General features: G+C 41.1%; 1 protein-coding gene across 1 annotated transcript; it reads right to left on the bottom strand.

Annotated features, from left to right (window-relative positions):
* Positions 1-14538: 14538 nt before the first annotated feature.
* On the bottom strand, positions 14539-21925 carry Cd209al3 (CD209a molecule like 3). The gene is made up of 6 exons (XM_039089901.2): positions 21798-21925; positions 21220-21309; positions 20831-20902; positions 20053-20204; positions 18843-18952; positions 14539-16522 (listed from the first exon to the last, which is right to left on the bottom strand). Exons 1-6 carry the CDS (start codon positions 21844-21846, stop codon positions 16372-16374), a joined length of 624 nt encoding a protein of 207 aa, XP_038945829.1. The 5' UTR covers positions 21847-21925; the 3' UTR covers positions 14539-16371.
* Positions 21926-22747: the final 822 nt, after the last annotated feature.

The following is a 22747-nucleotide window of genomic DNA, read 5'->3' as shown; positions in this document are numbered from 1 at the left end:
GTCCATTTGGCTCATGACTTCTCTTAGTCTGTCTACATCTCTGTTTAATTTCTGTTTCCATGATCTGTCCATTGATGAGAGTGGGGTGTTGAAATCTCCCACTCTTATTGTGTGAGGTCCAATGTGTGTTTTGAGCTTTAGTAAGGTTTCTTTTACATATGTAGGTGCCCTTGTATTTGGGGCATAGATATTTAGGATTGAGAGTTCATCTTGGTGGATTTTTCCTTCGATGAATATGAAGTGTCCTTCCTTATCTTTTTTGATGACTTTTAGTTGGAAATTGATTTTATTTGATATTAGAATGGCTACTCCAGCTTGCTTCTTCTGACCATTTGCTTGGAAAGTTGTTTTCCAGCCTTTCACTCTGAGGTAGTGTCTGTCTTTGTCTCTGAGGTGTGTTTCCTGTAGGCAACAGAATGCAGGGTCCTCGTTGCATATCCAGTTTGTTATTCTATTTCTTTTTATTGGGGAATTGAGGCCATTGATGTTGAGAGATATTAAGGAATAGTGGTTATTGCTTCCCGTTTTATTCATATTTGGATGTGAGGTTATGTTTGTGTGCTTTCATTCTCTTTGTTTTGTTGCCAAGATGATTAGTTTCTTGCTTCTTCTAGGGTATAGCTTGCCTCCTTATGTTGGGCTTTACCATTTATTATCCTTTGTAGTGCTGGATTTGTAGAAAGATATTGTGTAAATTTGGTTTTGTCATGGAATATCTTGGTTTCTCCATCTATGTTAATTGAGAGTTTTGCAGGATACAGTAACCTGGGCTGGCATTTGTGTTCTCTTAGGGTCTGTATGACATCAGTCCAGGATCTTCTGGCCTTCATAGTTTCTGGCGAGAAGTCTGGTGTGATTCTGATAGGTCTGCCTTTATATGTTACTTGACCTTTTTCCCTTACTGCTTTTAATATTCTTTCTTTATTTTGTGCATTTGGTCTTTTGACTATTATGTGACAGGAGGTGTTTCTTTTCTGGTCCAATCTATTTGGAGTTCTGTAGGCATCTTGTATGCCTATGGGTATCTCTTTTTTTAGGTTAGGGAAGTTTTCTTCTATGATTTTGTTGAAGATATTTACTGGTCCTTTGAGCTGGGAGTCTTCACTCTCTTCTATACCTATTATCCTTAGGTTTGATCTTCTCATTGAGTCCTGGATTTCCTGTATGTTTTAGACCAGTAGCTTTTTCCGCTTTACATTATCTTTGACAGTTGAGTCAATGATTTCTATGGAATCTTCTGCTCCTGAGATTCTCTCTTCCATCTCTTGAATTCTGTTGGTGAGGCTTGTATCTACAGCTCCTTGTCTCTTCTTTTGGTTTTCTATATCCAGGGTTGTTTCCATGTGTTCTTTCTTGATTGCTTCTATTTCCATTTTTAATTCCTTCAACTGTTTGATTGTGTTTTCCTGGAATTCTTTCAGGGATTTTTGCGATTCCTCTCTGTAGGCTTCTACTTGTTTATTAATGTTTTCCTGTGTTTCCCTAAGTGTGTTCATGTCTTTCTTGAAGTCCTCCAGCATCATGATCAAATATGATTTTGAAACTAGATCTTGCTTTTCTGGTGTGTTTGGATATTCCATGTTTGTTTTGGTGGGAGAATTGGGCTCCGATGATGGCGTGTAGTCTTGGTTTCTGTTGCTTGGGTTTCTGCGCTTGCCTCTCGCCATCATATTATCTCTAGTGTTACTTTGTTCTGCTATTTCTGACAGTGGCTAGACTGTCCTATAAGCCTGTGTGTCAGGAGTGCTGTAGACCTGTTTTCCTCTCTTTCAGTCACTTATGGGGACAGAGTGTTCTGCTTTCGGGCGTGTAGTTTTTCCTCTCTACAGGTCTTCAGCTGTTCCTGTGGGCCTGTGTCTTGAGTTCACCAGGCAGCTTTCTTGCAGCAGACAAGTTTGTCTTACCTGTGGTCCCGAGGCTCAAGTTTGCTCGCGGGGTGCTGCCCAAGGGCTCTCTGCGGCGGCAGCAACCAGGAAGACCTGTGCCGCCCCTTCCGGGAGCTTCATTGCACCAGGGTTCCAGATGGCCTTTGGTGTTTTCCTCTGGCGTCCGAGATGTATGTACAGAGAGCAGTCTCTTCTGGTTTCCCAGGCTTGTCTGCCTCTCTGAAGGTTCAGCTCTCCCTCCCACGGGATTTGGGTGCAGAGAACTGTTTATCCGGTCTGTTTCCCTCAGGTTCAGGCGGTGTCTCAGGCAGGGGTCCTGCCGCTCCTGGGCCCTCCCCTACGGGAGCCCAGAGGCCTTATACAGTTTCCTCTTGGGCCAGGGATGTGGGCTGGGGTGGGCAGTGCTGGTGGTCTCTTCCGCTCTGCAGCCTCAGGAGTGCCCACCTGATCAGGCGGTGAGGTCTCTTTCCCACAGGGTCTGGGAGCAGAGAGCTGTTGCGGGCCCGGGATCTGCGGGCGTGGGACCTCCGGCAAACACAGGACGTGCCCGGTCCTAGATGAACTCTGCCTCTGTGTGTCCCGATCTCACCAGGCAGCTCTCTTGCAGCAGACAAGTTGGTCTTACCTGTGGTCCCGAGGCTCAAGTTTGCTCGCGGGGTGCTGCCCAAGGGCTCTCTGCGGCGGCAGCCTCTATGTTTTTTTATATGTTGAGGCCGGTTTTATGACCGATTATATGGTCAATTTTGAAGAAAGTACCATAAGGTGGTGAAAAGAAGGTATAACCTTTTGTTTTAGGATAGAATGTCTATAAATATCTGCAAATCCATTTGGTTCATGACTTCTCTTAGTCTGTTTATGTCTCTGTATAATTTCTGTTTTTATGATCTGTCCATTGATGAGAGTGGAGTGTTGAAATCTCCTACTACTATTATGTGAGGTGTAATATGTGCTTTGAGCTTTAGTAAGGTTTCTTTTATGTATGTAGGTGCCCCTCTATTTGGAGCATAGATATTTAGGATTGAGAGTTCATCTTGATGGATTTTTCCTTTGATGAATGTGAAGTGTCCTTTCTTATATTTTTTGATGACTTTTGGTTGAAAATTGATTTTATTCGATATTAGAATGTTTATTCCAGCTTGCTTCTTCAGACCATTTCCTTGGAAAGTTCTTTTCCAGCCTTTTACTCTGCTGTAGTGTCTGTCTTTGTCTCTGAGGTGTGTTTCCTGTAGGCAGCAAAATGTTGGGTCTTCATTGCATATCCAGTTTGTTAATCTGTGTCTTTTATTGGGGAATTGAGTCCATTTTTATTGAGAGATATTAAGGAATACTGATTGTTGCTTCCTGTTATATTCGTGTTTGGATGTGAGATTATATTTGTGTTTGTCTTCTCTTTGTTTTGTTGCAAAAAGATTAGTTTCTTGCTTTGTCTAGGGTGTAGTTTGCCTCCTTGCATTGGGCTTTACCATTTATTATCCTTTGTAGTGCTGGATTTATAGAAAGATATTGTGTAAATTTGATTTTGTCATGGAATATCTTGGTTTCTCCATCTATGTTAATTGAGAGCTTTGCTGGATACAGTAATCTGGGCTAGCATTTGTGTTCTCTTAAGGTCTGTATGACATCTGTCCAGGATCTTCTGGCTTTCATAGTCTCTGGTTAGAAGTCTAGTGTAATTCTGATAGTTCTGCCTTCATGTATTACTTGACCTTTTTCCCTTACTGCTTTTAATATTCTTTCTTTGTTTTGTGCATTTTTGTGTTTTGACTATAATGTGATGGGAGGAGTTTCTTTTCTGGTCCAATCTATGTGGAATTCTGTAGGCTTCTTGTATGTTTATGGGCATCTCTTTCTTTAGGTTATGGAAGTTTTCTTCTATGAATTTGTTGAAGATATTTACTGGTCCTTTGAGCTGGGAGTCTTCCCTCTCTTCTATACCTATTACCCTTAGGTTTGATTTTGTCATCGTGTCCTGGATTTCCTGTATGTTTTGGGCCAGTAGCTTTTTCCATTTTACATTATCTTTGATAGTTGTGTCGATGATTTCTATGGAATCTTCTGCTCTTGAGATTCTCTCTTCTATCTCTTGCATTCTGTTGACGATTCTTGTATCTACTGCTCCTTTTCTCTTCCTTTTGTTTTCTCTATCCTGGGTTGTCTCCTTTTGTGCTTTCTTTGTTGCTTTTATTTCCATTTTTAATTCCTTCACCTGTTTGATTGTGTTTTCCTGGAATTCTTTCAGGGATTTTTGTGATTCCTCTCTATAAGCTTCTGCTTGTTTATTTTTGTTTTCGTGTAATTCTCTAAGGGAGTTCTTTATGTCTTTCTTGAAGTCCCCCATCATTATGATCAAAGGTGATTTTAAATCTAGATCTTGCTTTTCTGGCATGTTTGGTTATTCAATGTTTACTTTTGTGGGAGAATTGGGCTCCAATGATGCCATGTAGTCTTGGTTTCTGTTGCTTTGGTTCGTGCTTTTGCCTCTTGACATCATGTTGTCTCTGGTGTTACCTTGTTCTGCTATTTCTGACAGTGGTTAGACCATCCTATAGGCCTGTGTGTCAAGAGTGTTGTATACCTGTTTTCCTGTTCTCTTTTCAGCCAGTTATGGGAACAGAGTGTTCTGTTTTCAGGCGTGTAGTCATTCCTGTCTACCAGTCTTCAGGTGTTTCTGTGGGCATATGTACTGTGTTTACCTGGACGGTCACTTGGAGCAGAAAAGTTGGTCTTGCCTCTGGTCTCTGGCCTGGAGTAGCTTCTCAGATCTGGGTTTCAGCTCTCCATGCGGGCAGCAACCAGAAGTGCCTTCCCAGGATTAGCTCTGGACCCTGTGCACAGGGAGCCCAGATGGCGCTAGGCGTTTTCCTCTAGTGTCAGAAATGTGGGCAGAGAGTAGTCTCCTCCAGCTTTCTGAGTGTGTCTTCCCCTCTGAAGGTCTAGCTCTCCCTCCCATGGGGTTTGGGTGCAAGGAGCTGTTTGACTGCTTCCCTTCAGATCCACGCAGTGTCTGGACTGCCGTCTTTACATTTTCTAGTGACTTCATTACTTTGTTGTTGTTGTTTTTGTTGTTGTTATTGTTTACATTCTATCCATTACTACCCTCCATTCCTCCCTTCTCACAGTTCCTCATTCTATTTCTCTTCCCTCTTGTTTCCAAGAGGGTGCCCTCCCCTCTCCCTCCCTCCTTTCTCTGGGACCTCAAGGATTAGGCACATTTTCTGAAACCACTGAAGCCAGACTAGGCAATCCTCTGCTGTATATGTGCGGGTGCCTTGGGCTAGCCCATGTATGCTGCCTGGTTGGTGGCTCAGTCTCTAGGAGTTCCCAGTAGTCCAGGTTAGTTGAGACAGCTGATCATCCTATGGTTCGTCCTCCCCTTCAGTTCCTGTGTCTTTAACTTTCTTTACAGGTTGAATGTTTTTACTGTAAAAGTTCTTCACCTCTTTAGTTAGGTTCATTTCTAGATTATTTTAAGGGTATTATGAATGGGTATATGTCATCTCCTTTATGTATTTGTTGATAACACTATTGGTTTGTGTAAGCTGATTTTTGTATCTTGCCACACTGTTAAATTTGTTTACCAGTTCTAGAACTTTTTTAGTAGAATTCTTGGGATCTCTAATGTATAGCATCACATCAAGTAGAGCAAATTTGACTTCCTTTTCTGTTTGCATCACTTCAATTTCCTTATTGCTATAGATTGTATTTTGAGCACAATATTGAAAACGAATGGGAATAGTGGACATTCCTATTTAGTTCCTTATTTCAGTGGGATCTCTGGCCTTCAATTTATGTAGAGAGCTACAGGCTTTCAGATTTCATAAGTCAGCACCCAGGATGAGATGGATCTTCAGTTATTCAGTTGCATTTAAATTGTACATGCTCCTGTGAGAAACTCCTCACATTCCTTTAAATTTCCTCAATAAACTCATTAGTTTATCTCATTGGACTTCAGTGGTGATATCTTTATTTTGGTTTGTTGTTGGCTCCCTATCCATGTGAGAAGAGCCTTGTTCACATCTCTTCAGGAATAGTGTCACAGGAACCTCTCATCCCAACATGCACACACACACACACACACACACACACACACACACACACACACACACAGGATTCTGTCAGTCAGCACATCACACTTGTTATAGCACTACTTACACTGGTCAAGTTATAGAACAGCCTAGGTGTCCATTAGCAGATGAATGGAAAAAGAAAATGAGGTACACACACACATAATGGAGTTGTATTTTTTAATTAATAAGGAAGCAATTTCCTAAAAAATTAGGGAAATGGATGGAACTGAAGAGTGTTGTGAAGGAAAATATCACATGATTTTTATTTTATGCAGAGTCTGGATTTCAAAAAAAAAAAACTGACATGAAAGTAGACCTGGACTATACAAAAGGAGGCAAGCGTCTATATGATGTGTTTGTGGGGGTTGAGAAGGCCTCATTGCCACGTCGTCTAAAACTGACAATTACTTGCTTTATAGAATCTGCGAAAGTATTTATACAAATTTAAAAAACCTGCAGTCATTAGCAGATAAAGTAGGCCAAGGGAATGAAGTAGCAAAACCTAGAAAAGAGACTCAACTTAAGTGGTGATTCAGTTGTGTGAACCCAGCACTTGGGGTTTATACAAAAGTATTACAAGTTCAATGCCAGTCTGGACAACACAAGACCCTGTTCACAAAAACTAAACCAAAATAGAACATTGGACATGCATTTTAGGAAAGCTTAAATTCGATAGGATTTGAAGCACAAGTAATGATATATAAGTTACCTTATACTAAATAAAATAGCAAACAATAAACAAAGTAGTTAGAAGTAGGAGACATGGCTCAGTGGTTAAGAGTACTTGGCTTTTGTCAAAGACTAGATTTCACTTCTCAGCTTCCATAGATGGCTCTTAGTCTCTTGTGACTTCAATTCCCAGGAATCCAAAGCCCTTTTCTAGCCTCCTCAGATGCCACACACACATGTATACACATACATACACATATTTACAAAATATTAAAGCAATGTGATAATTTTTCATTTGTGTGTATCCCAGGCTGCCTTTGTATCAAAAAAACTTCTATTTCACCCTCTTGAGTTGTAAGATTACAGGTGTATACCACTGCACCTAGGTGAAAGGGTGGGCAGTTATTATTTATGTATTCATTGTGGATTTGTTTTTGTTGTAGTGGTTGTTGTTGTTTTTGGTGGTGGTGATGGTGGTAGTGTGTGTGTGTGTGTGTGTGTGTGTGTGTGTGTGTGTGTGTGTGTGTGTATGTGTGGAGGTCAAGTACAAATTTTGTAAGTTAGTTTTCTACTACCATATGGATCTAAGTTATTGAACTCAGGTCATTTGGCTAGGCAGCATGTTTGTTTAAACTGAGACATCTTGCCAGACTACAGCTTTCTCCTTTTCATGTAGTCCATGACTGAACTCTATGGAATTTTGCCATCCACTCTTAGTGGGAGTATTTCCACTTCAAGTTAATCAATGCTTCCCCACCCCTGGCATGCCCAAAGCCTTGCTTTTGTACCTATATGATTCAGGACTTTGCCACATTGATAATCAGTTATCAGCTGCAGAGTTGGAGGCTTAAGAGAATCACTTTCTCTAGAGGTGCTAAGATGAACAGAGGGGAACTCATCTGAGGATAGGTGTCAGCTGTGGCCAGTCTATATAAAACAAGCAGAGAGTTTTGCTCTGCATTAATGGGGAAAGCAATGAACCCAGGATTGAGCCTCAAGACAAGGAGCCCTCTGTAGCTTGCAGTCTCTTTAGCTCTGTGGCCAGAGCACCACTGAAGCACCAATGCTTCCAGAAAAGTCTCCTCTGACTCCCCAGGTACATGAATGAGTTCCCCACCCCTTCCTGTTTCCATATGCCTGTTTTTGTATGTATTTCACACACACACATGTATGTATGCATGTGGATGTACATGTAGATCATCTTCAATCACACTTCCACATGATTCAGTGAAGCAGAGTCTTTCATCAAACCCAAGGATTTCCCTAGGTTTCTCATTTCTACCTTCTGAAGTTGGAATGACAAGTAAATCTTCTACACTATCTGGCATTTAGGTGCGTCCTTGATATTTGAACTATAGTCGGCATGCATCACTACTGAGTCATCTCCTCAGTGGAGTATTTAGATCTGGTGAATTAATTCAAATCTGTTCTTTTCCTAAGACAAATTCTGATGGTTAACAGTTATCTTGGACAGATTGTAGTGACAGCTTATTACAAATGGAATATCACTATTTGGTGGCTTATTTTAATTCTTTCTCTGTCTTTCTGTCTCTCAGTGTTTCAGTCTCTCTTGCATACACCTGCATATGTGTATGTGCTTATGGTGGCCAGAAGTTTATGTTCATTGTCTTCTTTAATCAGTATCTACCTCATTTTTTTGAGATAGGGTCTCTCATTGAACTGAGACTAAAAAATATAGCTCAACTGTCTGGCCAGCGATGTCCAGGGATTCTCCCTTTTCTACTTCTTCACCTGTATAGGATTACAACACTTTATTTTAAAAATGTGAGTACTGTTGAGCTGAACTAAGGTTCTCATGCTTTCATAACTAGTACTATACCAATAAGTCATCTCCCCAGCTCCATGCCTTTGCTTCTTATTATGAAAAAATAAAACGTGTAAGAGTTATACATAAAACGAGGGGTTGGGGATTTAGCTCAGTGGTAGAGCGCTTGCCTAGGAAGCACAAGGCCCTGGGTTTGATCCCTAGCTCCGAAAAAAAGAACCAAAAAAAAAAAAAAAAAAAAAAAGAGTTATACATAAAACGATCTTGCCTGGATTTCAGCTTCATCAAGTTGTGCCATCATATAATTCAGATCATCTTTGTTGTTGTTGTTGTTTCTTCCATTTTTATTAAATTGGGTAGTTCATTTTTCTCCCATTTTTATTAAATTGGGTATTTATTTACATTTCAAATGTTATTCCCTTTCCCGGTTTCCTGTCCATCAGCCCCTTAACCCCTCTCCTTCCCTTTCAATATGGGTGTTCCCCTCCCCATCCACCCCCAATTACTGCTCCTCCCAACAATTCCCTACACTGGGGGTCCATACTTGGCAGGACCAAGGGCTTCCCCTTCCACTGGTGACCCAACAAGGCTATTCACTGCTACCTATGAAGTTAGAGCCCAGGTTCTATCCATGTATAGACTTTGGGTAGTGGTTCAGACCCTGGGAGCTGTGGTTGGTTGGTACTGTTGCTCTTATGGCGTCTCAAGCCCCTTCAGCTCTTTCAGTCCTTTCTCTAATTCCTCCAACAGGGATCCTGTTCTCATTTCAGTGTTTTGCTGCTGGCATTTGCCTCTGTGTTTGACATGTTCTGGCTGTGTTTCTCAAGACAGATCTATATCTGATTCCTGTCAGCATGCACTTCTTAGCTTCATCCATCTTATCTAGTTTTGGTGGCTGTATATATGTGGGCCACATGTGGGGCAGGTTCTGAATGGCCATTCCTTCAGTCTCTGCCCTAAACTTTGACTCCCTATCTCCTCTTATGAATATTTTTGTTCCACTTTTAAAGAAGGAGTGAAGCATCCACATTTTGGTCATCCTTCTTGAGTATCGTGTGGTTTGTGCATCTTGGTTAATTTGAGCATTTGGGCTAGCATCCACTTATCAATGTGTGCATACCATGTGTGTTTTTCTGTAATTGGGTTACCTCATTCAGGATGATATTTTCTAGTCCCATCCATATGCCTATGAGTTTCATGAAATCATTGTTTTTGATAGCTGAGTAGTACTCCATTGTGTAGATGTACCACACTTTCTGTATCCATTCCTCTGTTGAAGGGCATCTGGGTTCTTTCCAGCTTCTGGCTATTATAAATAAGGCTGCTATGAACATAGTGGAGCACGTGTCTTTTTTATATGTTGGGGCATCTTTTGGGTATATGCCCAAGAGAGGTATAGCTAGATCCTCAGGTAGTTCAATGTCCAATTTTCTGAGGAACCTCCAGACTGATTTCCAGAATGATTGTACCAGTCTGCAATCCCACCAACAATGGAGGAGTGTTCCTCTTTCTCCACATCTTCGCCAGCATTTGTTGTCACCTGAGTTTTTGATCTTTGCCATTCTCACTGGTGTGAGGTGAAATCTCAGGGTTGTTTTGATTTGCCTTTCCCTGATACCTAAGGATGTTGAACATTTATTTAGGTGCTTCTCAGCTATTCAATATTCCTCAACTTTGTTTATCTCTGTACCCCATTTTTAATAGGGTTATTTGGCTCTTTGGAATCTAACTTCATGAGTTCTTTGTATATTTTGGATATAAGCCCTCTATCTGTTGTAGGATTGGTAAAGATCTTTTCCCAATCTGTTGGCTGCTGTTTTGTCCTAATGACAGTGTCCTTTGCTTTACAGAAGCTTTGCAGTTTTATGAGATCCCATTTGTCGATTCTTGATCTTAGAGCATAAGGCATTGGTGTTCTGTTCACAAAATTTTCTCCAGTGCCCATGTGTTCGAGATGCTTCCCCACTTTTTCTTCTATTAGTTTGAGTGTATCTGGTTTGATGTAGAGGTCCTTGATACACTTGGACTTAAACTTTGTACAGGATGATAAGAATGAATCGATCTGCATTCTTCTACATGCTGACCTGCAGTTGAACTAGCACCATTTGTTGAAAATGCGATCTTTTTTTTTTTTTCATTGGATGGTTTTGGATCCTTTGTCAAAAATCAAGTGACCATAGGTGTGTGGGTTCATTTCTGGGTCTTCAGTTCTATTCCACTGGTCTATCTGTCTGTCTCTGTACCAATACCATGCAGTTTTTATCACTATTGCTCTGTAATACTGCTTGAGTTCAGGGATAGTGATTCCCCCAGAAGTCCTTTTATTGTTGAGGATAGTTTTAGCTATCCTGAGTTTTTTGTTATTCCAGATGAATTTGCAAATTGTTCTGTCTAACTCTCTGAAGAATTGGATTGGTATTTTGATGGAGATTGCATTGAATCTGTAGATCGCTTTTGGTAAAATGGCCATTTTTACTATATTAGTCCTGCCAATCCATGAACCTGGGAGATCTTTCCTTCTGATATCTTCTTCAATTTCTTTTTTCAAAGACTTGAAGTTCTTATCATACAAATCTTTCATTTGCTTGGTTATAGTCACACTGAGGTATTTTATATTATTTGGGGCTATCATGAAAGGTGTCATTTCCATAATTTCTTTCTCAGCCTGTTTCTACTTTGAGTAGAGGAAGGCTACTGATTTTTTTTAGTTAATTTTATACCCGGACACTTTGCTGAAGTTGTTTATCAGGTTAAGTAGTTCTCTGGTGGAACTTTTGGGGTCACTTAAGTATACTATCATATCATCTGCAAATAGTGATATTTTGACTTCTTCCTTTCCAATTTGTATACCTTTGACCTCCTTTTGTTGTCTGATTGCTCTCACTAGGACTTTGAGTACTATATTGAATAAGTAGGGAGGCAGTGCACAGCCTTTCCTAGTCCCTGATTTTAGTGGGATTGCATAGTTTGTCTTCATTTAGTTTGCTGTTAGCTCCTGGTTTCCTGTATATTGCTTTGACTATGTTCAAACATGGGCCTTAAATTCCTGTTTTTTCCAGGACTTTTATCATGAAAGTGTGTTGAATTTTGTCAAATCCTTTCTCAGCATCTAATGAAATGATTATGTGGCATTTATATTTGAGTTTGTTTTTATAGTGGATTATGTTGATGGTTTTCCATATATTGAACCATCCCTGCATACCTGGGATGAAGCCTACTTGATCATGATGGATCAAGTTTATTGTGTTCTTGAATTCGGTTGGCAAGAATTTTATTGAGTATTGTTGTGTCAATATTCAAAGGCAAATTGATGTGAAGTTCTCTTTCTTTGTGGGATCTTAGTGTGGTTTAGGTATAAGAGCAATTGTGGCTTCATAGAAGGAATTTTGTAGTGTTCTATTTTTGGAATAGTTTGGACAGTATTGGTATGATATTTTCTATGAAGTTCTGGTAGAATTGTGTGCTAAACCCATCTGGTCCTGGGCTTTTTTTGGGTATGTGACCTTCAATAACTGCTTCTGTATCTTTAGGAGTAGGGGTTTGTTTAAATGGTTCATCTTTTCCTGATTTAAATTTTGTACCTGTTATTTGTCTAGAAAAATATCCATTTCCTTCAAATTTTCAAGTTTTGTTGAACATAGACTTTTGTAGTAGGATCTGAAGATTTTTTTTTAAATTTCTTCTGATTCTGTTGTTATGTCTCCCCTTTCATTTCTGATTTTGTTAATTTAGACATACTCTCTGTGCCCTCTGGTTTGTCTAGCTAAGGGTTTATCTATCTTGTTGATTTTCTCCAAGAATCGCCTCCTGTTTTGGTTGATTCTCTGTATAGTCCTTTTTGTTTCTATTTGGTTGATTTCAACCTTGAGTTTGATTGTTTCCTGCCTTCTACACCATTTGAGGTGTATTTGCTTCTTTTTGTTCTAGAGTTTTAGGTGTGCTGTCAAGCTGCTGATGTATACTCTCTCCTGTTTCTTCTTGCAGGCACTCAGAGTTATGAGTTTTCCTCTTAACACAAATTTCATTGTGTCCCATAAGTATGAGTATGTTGTATCTTCATTTTCATTAAATTCTAAGAAGTCTTTAATTTCTTTTGTCCACACTTCTGAGGGTCTAGCTCTCCTCCACATGGGATTTAAGTGTAGGGAGCTGTTTGACTACTTCAGTTCAGATCCTGGCTCAGATCTAGACAGTTGCCCTACTGGGGGTACTGCTCCTATATTCCTTTGTCCAGAGGCACTATCAGATCATCTTTTCCAAAACATTTATTTAGTTTTATACATCAGTGGGCTGCCTGATCAGGCCTCAGTGGGAGAAGATAGGCCTAATGCTCAAGAGACTTGAGGTCCCAAGAAGTGCAGAGGCAAGTAGGAGGGAGATAACCTCTTGGAGACAGAGGGAGGAGGAATGAGATGAGGAATTGTGGGAGAACAGACTTGGAGGGAGGTAATGACTTAAATGTAAAAAAAATAGAACTTAGTACAGATTTATTTATTTATGTGTATGAGTACACTCTATCTGTCTTCAGACACACTAGAAGAGGGCATCAAATTCCATATAGATGGTTATAATCCACCATGTGCTTGCTGGGGATTGAAGTCAGAACCTCTGGAAGAGCAGTCAGTGATCTCAACTGCTGTGTCACTTTTCCAGCTCCAGATCATTTTATTTAAAAAAAACCCTATCTATCTATCTATCTATCTATCTATCTATCTATCTATCTATCTATCTACCTATCTATCTATCATCTGTCTGTCTATTTTTCTATTATCTATATATCTACCTATCTATCATCTATTTATCTATCTATCTTTCTGTCTTTCTATCATCTAATATTTATTTATGAAGTTTGTGTGTGTATTTGTGTCTGTGAGTACTTGTTGTAGGATATGGGGGAACAGAAGAGGGTGTTGGAGCCCCTGGAACTGGAGTTACAGGTGCTTGTGAGCTGCCTGACACTGGTTCTGGGAACTGAACACAGGTCCCCAATAAGAGCAGGATGTGCTCTTACCCACGGTGTATTTCTCTGGTCCTTAGATATTTAGACATTCTTGAAAGCACAGGGAGCAAATACAGTGGACATTTTAGAAGATGCTCTGTTCCTGCCTGGTCTCATTCTCTTGAGTCTGTCTCCAAGGAGTTTCATTTTGAAAGATGGTGTTCAGAATATTAGAAAACCTTCACATGTTGAGCCATTGACAGTCTATTGAGTTGTTTTGTACATTTGGAGGATTCATAAAGAGGCAGGCACATGGCCTACATCCTTCCTGATCTTGATTTTGTCTTTTCCTCATTACAATCACGAGATGCTTCTATGCAGCATCCCTAAACATGCAAAAATAAAATTAGCAAGCAACAGATAAGAGAAAGCTTCCTTAGATGAGTAAGAGGTCAGTTACAGGAATGTTTTACTAAATCATGGAAAATGAAAATAATGTTTTTGATAAATTAAAAAGAAGATGAACATAGCTGTAAGCTAGGAAGTTTAAGTTTGCCTAAAAAGAAATTAAGTTGTGGTGAGCTGCTGAGAGTGGTGGCTCATGTTTATTATCCCAGTGCTGGGGAAGCAGTGGCAGAAGGTTGTAGATTCAGCTTGGCCTACACAGTACGTTTCAGTACAGTGTGGGCTATAATGTGAGGCCCTGTTTGAAAACACAAAGAAGGGCATCTGAAACATATTTGTTTCTCAGGCCTGATTATTTGAATTCCATCCCTGCAAGGTGTGTAAATATCAATGGAGAGAACAAAGGCATCTTTTGACTTTCACACTTATAGGGTGGCTCATGTGTGTGCATATGTGCGTGTGCATGCTCTGGGACACACAGATACATTATAAGGACCCAAATTTGGCTCCTCAGCCTAATGGGCAACTTTAACCTCAGTACTGGGAAACTCATAGAACAGTAGATTGCACGGTGCTGTTAGACATGTGTCAGCTAGGTGTGGCAGCACGTTCCATGTTCAGTGGTAGACTTTATTTCAAAAGCCAAGTCTTGCAGAGGATTCAACACCCACATTCTGGCTCACAGCCATCTAATTACTGTAAAAGTCACTGTAGCTTTTATGTATATACCAGTGACACACACACACACACACACACACACACACACACACACAAGAGAGAGAGAGAAAGAGAGAGAGAGAGGGAAGAAGGGAAGGAAGGAGCGAGGGAGGGAGAGAACCAGGAGCTCCTGAGAGTTACTGTGGAAAGTGTCTCTGAGGTATACTACATGTTGAAGTTTGACTTATCTGAGATAAATGTTAGTATTCAATCATAAATTCAAATTTTTTTGTGGTCATCCTAGTGGAGAAAGTGATGTCTATCAAAATGTGTTTTTTTATGGCTTAGAGATTGACAAAGTTCAGTCTCTACATGCCTGGGTGGTGGTGTATGTGGACGAACATTCTAGACTTTAATCACCTCTTTGGCTTTCTTGGTGCCTGGACCCATGCTGAGATTTTCTGTTCTAGACCAAGTCACTCAATGGCATAAATGCAACAGTGTACAATGGTATGAATTGTAAATAAGAAAAGAAAACCATCACTTAGTAACATAGACAACAACCCATTTTCAATTATTTTGTAAAATAAAAGCAAAACTAGCAGAAGGACAGGTCTACAAACGTAGGTCTGAAAGTAGATACAGGTGACTTCATGGGGGGCTATGGAACCTGAAGAATCCTGTATAGTTGTCCCATGCTAACCCTAACATGGTTGTATCTCCTCTATGTGAGCTTCACCAGGAAGTCTGACCTCAGAGAAGGCAGATGATGCAGTGATCTGGGACAGTTAAGGAAAGGGGAGAAGAATTTCCAAGACCTGGAGCACTGTGTTCCTCCTCCAAGAAAGAAGATTTCACGGAATGATAGGAAAGAGGTGTTGGAAATATAGAAAAGCTGGAGAAGAACTGTGAAATTCTGTTTTTTGTTTTTGATTTTGCTCTTAGGTTCAGATGTGATCTCACAGTGGCTGAGGCTGCACAAAGTCTGGCCTCCCAACAGTCAGTTATGGATCAGAGAGGAACTCACAGGGTCCTTTCACTCTCTGTTAAATTATTGGCTACTGAAGGATTTTTGGAGAGGGATATCCATTGTTTTTACTTGATGATGAGCGTACAAGTCTCCACTGGACAGTTTCAAACCCATGGTCAGAAGATGGCCCTGGTTAAATTCAGTGGGTCAAGAACCAAACAAAAGTTCATAAAAGGAGAAAAGAAGCAGTTAAAAAAGAGGGATTCACGATGGGTGAAGGATGGCAATAATCAGAGTTGCTTTATACTTATATTTATATATACATACGTATAAAAATTGTCAATGAGAAGATTCAATAAATATTTGGGAGGTCAATCTCAGGGTCTATAACATTGAGGCTCACCATGTCCACAAAGGGGTGGAGATGGAGCCAGGGTATTAACACAATAATTTCAGATCATGACTCAGAAGTAAGGAATTGGTTCTTTTTAGCTTTTGGCCTATGGGTTGAGCTCCTGAAATCTGAGAAGGCTCCCATAGAAATGTGTGCAGGGTGGATGGATGAAAATTTAGTAGATGGGAGTAAAGTACTCAGAAATGCTATGAAGCCACATAAGATGTGTCATCAATCATGCATGGTAATGCACTGTCTGACCTCAGAAAGGAAGACAGAGGGGATGAAAGGAACTCATTTAAGGACCTGTATACACATCATGTCTGTTCATTTCATTAAGCAGCAACAGTGGAACAGTGCCACAACCACTAACCCAACGAGACCCTGCAGACATCAGAAGACTATACAGCAGAGGTCAAGGAAACATGCTGGTCCAGGAGCAATGCAGGGGACAAGGTACCTGCCAGAGAAATGTCTCACAGATCTGGTCAAGATATCAATGGCCACAGACAAGTAGAATAAACTGGAATTGCTATGGGTAAAGTTCTACTATCTGGCAGGGGTTTGGGACTGTGGGGGCAATGGAGGGAGTTTGTCATCATTTGCTAGAGCAGGACGTTTCAGGTTTTTTGCAGATCCAGAATTTCTTGTTGTCACATTTGTTGTCATTCCAGCCGTCTTCTCTGAGCTCTGCACAGTCTTCATTTCCCTGGTTGTTAGGTTCCCCTTTTATCCAATACTTCCTGAAACTTCAAAGACAAGGAGACATGAGATTCCGTCACAGCCATAGTCTGTAAGCTGTGAAAAGCAAGTGGACTTTGTTCCTCTTTGATTTCTGTTTTATTTCCTATCTTGAATCCCTACCCTGACCTCTCTCAGTGATGGGATGTGACCAGGGTGTTGTAAGAGGAAATAAATCTGTTATTCCCCACACTGTTTCTGGTCATGGTTTTCACCACATCAATACATGGCAAGCTAGGAAAGACAGCACCTAGAACTCACTAACACACTTTAACACACCCACTCTGAAGCCTCCTTGACCAACATCATCTAATTCTTTTTTTAACACTTCAACCAAGGCCTTTATCCAGATGTTATCTCCACATCGAGAGGTCAGGTCCTTGGTCTCCTGCCACACCATCAAGGGGTGATACAAGCTTCTTCTCTTTGGCCTTTTGAGTACAACAAGCAGCTCTGGGTATACATTTATACACACTTGGGGTATAAATACAATGAAATGTGTATGAAGAGATGGCTTAGACATTAAGAATGCTTGCTGCTTTTCCAGATAACCTAAGTTAGTTTTCCAAACTCATGTAAGAGTGAACTCATGGAGAGTGATAGAGGAAGGTATGATACATCTATTTATGGCCTTGTGCACGTGCACGCAGACACACACACACACACACACACACACACACACACACACGCACACACGCACACACACAAAAGCATGAGTATACATGCAGTTTTACACACCCATTCATACACAAAAATGTCCACATGCTTCACATACAAACTTTACACCCATAATAATTTGAGCCTGTGTTAAGCCATATTCTGTGAAACACATTGTAGACACCCCTTGCACAGAACCCATTAAATGACATAAAAAGGTAATGTTTCTTATCTATATTTCAATCCTTCTCTAAATCTGACCTCAGTTTGTGTGTGTTGGGTGTGATGTTGTGTGAGTACATTTGTTTGCTCATGTATATCCATGAAGATGAGTGCATGACCGTGTGTCTACATGTCAACATAAATGTCTTCATCAGTTGTGTCTGTGTGTGTGTGTGTGTATGTGTGTGTGTTTGTAGTGTAGTGTAATGTATATATATTTGTGTAAATGTTTGAATACTTGTATTTGGAGTGCAGAGGTTGACATAGAGTGTCTGCTTTGGTTACTCCCATTTTTCTCCTTATTTTGTCCCCTCTTTTCTTTCTGCTTTCTTTCCTTCCTGTCCTTTCTTTCTTCCTTCATTTTTTCCTTCCTTCTTTCCTTCCTTCCTTCGTTCCTTCCTACCTTCCTTTGTTTCTTCTCTCTACATTTATTTTGAAATAGGTTCTCCCTTTGGATCTCTGTCCTGAAACTCTCCGTGTAGATTAGGCTGGCTTCAAATTCGAAGACATGCCTGCCCCTCAGTCAGTGCCAAAATCCACAAGAGTACTCGATCCACATCATAGTTTGAAACATGGTTCCTTGCTGAACCTGTAGGTCACTGATTGCCTAGGCTAGTGAGCACCAGAGATCTGTCTGTGCTAGGATAACAGATGGTTGCTATCACCCCAGTTTTTGAGGGTGCAGTGAATTTAAACTCAATCTTTATGCTTGCATGCTAGGCTCTTACTAAATGAACTGTCTCACTAGCCTCAACCCTCTATTTTTAAAGAAAATGTCTCTTGCTGAACAGGAAGTTAACAAATGAAGCTAACTAGCTGGTCAGTAGTCTTTAGGAATTATCCTGTCTTTGCTTCCTCAGCACTAGTATTACATGCATGTGACACCACACTCAGCAGCAGTATTACACGTACATGTTAACAACACCACCCAGGGTTTTAAAATGCTTTTGTCTGTTGAGAATCTTAACTCAGATCTTCATATTTGCATGATGGACATTCTTCCCACTAAGTCATCAATTCTCTCTTGATAACATCTCCTTTACTCTGTCTTATGACAAGCCTTCAACTTCCTCTCAAGTAACCCTGCTGGTGTTTTTTTTTTTTTTTTTTTTTTTTTTTTAAAGTGGGTTCTGGGGAATCAAACTCAGGTGCTCATTTTGGCAAAGCCAGCACTTTACTGGCTGAAGTATTTCCCTCCACAGCTATTTAACACACTATATTTAAACAACCCAAACAAACCTCAGATTGATTTTGCCACTCTGATTATAGAATTTAAAATTCCCACCATCTATCTGAACATGTATATGGAGACTAACACCATGACTCCCAGTGAATAACATGGACTCTTAAGCCTAAGGCAGCTAGGGAGTAACAAGGAACTTTGAGCTCAGCTCATGTAGAGCACAACCCCATCCCACTCTCTGTAATGTTCCCTTGCCCCAGGTCTACCTGTCTGACAAAGGTGAGCCATCTACCCACTGCCACGTGCTTTCCTGTTTCAAGTCTGAGAGACCCATCCAGGCAGGTCCTTTATTCTTTAAGAACGTATCCAGGAATGTCTGTGGGGGAAAGAGAGAAGTCAGTAGAGTTTCTACTTCATTTCCAATATTTTCTACCTAGTGTCTCCCCAACTTTCACTCTTATACCTGAGAGGAGCCCCTGATACATGCTCCAGTGTCTGAGTCCCTCTTACATCTCTATCCTATGGCCAAATAAGGTCTGCTGACTGATTGTCCACAGCTGAAGTCTTCACACATGTTCCTGCGAGTGTTGCCCGTGTTTGTGACATGCATGCCCACACAAACTGATCTATGAGGTTTAGTGTGCCAGAGTCAGATGGTTCAGCACAGCTAGCAATGTGCAGCATCTCTTAGCTCTGTGTGGAGTGATATCCAAAGAGCAGTGGGATTACATGATTTATACCACAGAAACTGGCTAAAGGCATAGTCTTAAGTATTTTCCCTAAGAGAACAATATTCTATCTTTTATCTAGCATGCCAGCTGGGATTATGTGATAGGTTTAATTTTCAACTTGACCGAACGGGGAATCATATAGGAGATAGGCTTCTTGGCATGGGTAGGTATTGTCTATATTAATTCATGTGAGAAAAGCCATTTTAACTGTGGGCAGACTCATTCCCTGAGTACAAGTCCTCGGTCTTGGGAAATGAAGAAAGTGAGCTGAGGATCACCATTTACTATTTTCTACTTGACTGTGAGTCCCATGTGGTTGGATCTCTTAAGCTCCTGTGACTGTGATTTCTGGGTCATCATGCACTATAACCCAGAACCTTAAGCAATGAATGCCTCTTTTGTCTTAAATTGCTTTTACAACATTTCATTATATTATTTCTATTATGTTTATGTGTCTGTGTGTGAGTTCAGTTGTGGTAGAGGGCAGAAGAATGCATCAGATCCCTTGGAGTTAGAGTTTTACTAAGACCATGACTTATATTTTAGGTGTTCTCTGAAGCATTCATGTAGGCATTATGTAGGCATTGGTGCATCTACTCAGAGCATCCTAGGTACCCTCATTCCCACATAGCCCCCTTTCCAAGTGGAGCAAACATCCCTTAACCAGAAACACTTTCTTTCCAACCATTGCTTTCACATTCAATGATCGTGCCCAATCCCAGGACGAAGAACCCATGAGGAATACCTGTTCTTCGTCACTCTCAACAGTGACTAGTTGAGCATCCACTTCCTGGCAAGCAGCAACAGAATCATTCCAGTTACGCTGGGATTTGGAGAAGTAATAACATCTTCCGTGGAAGAATGTCCATTCCCAAGGGCAAGGACGGCAAAGGCTGTCTATTGGGAGAGGTGGATCAGGATAGATGAATGCTTGGATGCACATGATCATGCATCTTCTCAAGCCCTCCAGATTAGGGCCCTCCCTCACTTGACACTGCATCCTGGGGGAAAACAGGCACTTAAAAGTTCAAACCAGAGCCCAGGAGAATATCTTGACTACTGTGTGCATGGTCACTGTGAAAACTGAGTGCCTACTCTGTGCACAGCCCCAGGACCTCTGAGAATAGTGAGATCCTACTTTGTTGTCTCCCCCTGAGACCATAAGGTGATACCCTGGCTGTTTTTCCTGTGCTCCTATTAATTTGTTTTCTGATGACCGATGTATTCATGTATTTGTGTTTGTGAAGGTGTATAACTGCACTAATCTGGATGACCAGTGATTCTCTGGTACTCTACAATGCTGGCATTAAAAACATACCTCCCCATGCCATTAAACAGTAGGTTCTTAAAAAAAGTAGGTTCTTGACTCATGCTCAGTTTCTTTATGGCAAGCACTTTTCCAACTAAGACATCAAGTTCCCACAGGAGTGAAAACCTTGGTATAGAAAGGATCAAATCCTCAAGCATAGTGCCATCACAAGGTGACCTTCTTGGTTCCACAACACTGATTTTTGCTCACTTACCCACTCCAATCCCCAGTTGCATCAGTTGCTTGTAGATTTTTTCATTCACTGATGAGCTTGGATCCTTAAAACCTGCACAAAGAATCCAGAAACTAAAACTTTGTAATGATTACTGTGTGTTACAAAGTGCTCTGGATCTTTGCAGCAGAAATCTTCTCTAATAACATTTAAGGAGAAGACAATGACACTTAGTGATGAATGAAACACAAGTAATGGACCTGGGTCATGCCTTTACTCTTACCATCTTATGTTCCAAAGTGGGAACTACACTAGAGGCTATGGTACAACCCATTCTCATTATTTTCTCTCAGTCCCCTAAGTATGACCCAGATCCAGCTTTCACAGCCGGTGAGACGGACCAGAGGTGCACAGTCCCATTTCTGCCAGACCTTGAATGAGAACAGTCACCAGAAGCCCAGCCAGGAGCACGATGGAGAGCAGATGCAACACCACAAGGCCATGGCTGTGCCTCACACACCCTGTGGAAGAAAGTGCGTATTTCACAACAAGGCTGTCACTCCCCAATAAACAGCAGTTCAGGCCCCAGATTCTACCCTTCTAGTGCTACAAAGACCAGCAACCAGTCTAAGTCTGAGCCTTTGCGTTCCAGGAAACCAGAGAAATCTTTAAATCTCCAGAATATAAGACTCTTAGAAAAGACTTCTACCTCTTCTTGGCTCTTGTCCCCAGCTTGTCTCCAAGGAATTCAACACACACACACACACACACACACACACACACACACACACACACACACACACAACTTTGTGTGGAGAACAGAGAGGAATGAGTGTGTGTGTGTGTGTGTGTGTGTGTGTGTGTGCGTGTGCACATGGGAATGTGTGATGCATGCATAAATATGAGTTCATGTGTGCACCTATATGCAATCGTGTGTGGAGACCAGAGGTGAATTGCTGTGACCTGGAGCTACAAACCACCAAACCACCAAGCCCCATTCCTGCCTTACCTAGGGGGCCTAGCTGCTGCTTCTCATTTAATTCCATGGAGAGAATCATCCTCGCTTCTGCCCTTCAGTGCTGGGGCCTGCTGGCAACATCAGCTTTTACTTTCTTCACTCTCTGAATGTGAACTCATAAAGAGAAAAAGGGAAGTGAGTTCCAGTGCCGGAAGCATCTAGAAGGAAGCATTGAACATCTGATACAGCATCACATTTGTCAGACTTTCCATCAAGTTAAGCGAGGGCTGTGGATGTGTGCTAATTAATTCTTTTATTGCTGTGACCAAATATCTGACAAAAAGAACGAAGACAGTTGTTCTGGTTTGGGTTTTGGCTCACAGCTTGAGGATATATTGCATCTTGGTGTGGAAGTTAGAGTGACCAGGACATACGAAGGCTGTGCACACTGCCACCACCTAGAACCCCTCGCCCCGCCCCATTTCCTTTCACAGACATGCCCAGAGATTTGTTTCTAGACTGATCTTAAATCCAACCAAGTTAACATTTAGGAATACCATCTCAGAAGTCGTGGGGTGAGGAACCAAAGAATGTGTCACTTGTGGTGTGATAAAATGGCGGGCATGCTGTGCATAAAACCAACAACCTGCCCTGAAGCGTCTTCACTATACCTGGTGCACTAAAGAGGGACACAACTATCTATGCCCCCTCTCCACAGAACACTGCCCATGGTTTTCTGTTTGTATTTGCTGATGTCTCCACTCATAATTATCTTCAAAGACAGAGGTAAATCATCAGTACTTGGTTTATTTAGCACCTACCATTGTTAATCACTTTGCATGAGTGTGTGCACATGCAGATGTGTGTGTACATGGTGCTACAGCAAGTGTGTTCCTTTGTATTCAGGTGTGTGTGTGTGTGTGTGTGTGTGTGTGTGTGTGTGTGTGTGTTTGCATGTACTTCATTTGCATACTCCACAGCAATAGAGTTCAGGGAGATAG

The sequence above is a fragment of the Rattus norvegicus genome, chromosome 12 (genome assembly GCF_036323735.1).
Source record: "Rattus norvegicus strain BN/NHsdMcwi chromosome 12, GRCr8, whole genome shotgun sequence".
In the NCBI taxonomy this organism is placed as follows: Eukaryota; Metazoa; Chordata; class Mammalia; order Rodentia; family Muridae; genus Rattus; species Rattus norvegicus.
The sequence above is the reverse complement of the archived record's forward strand: the minus strand, read 5'-3'. Positions and strand labels throughout refer to the sequence as shown.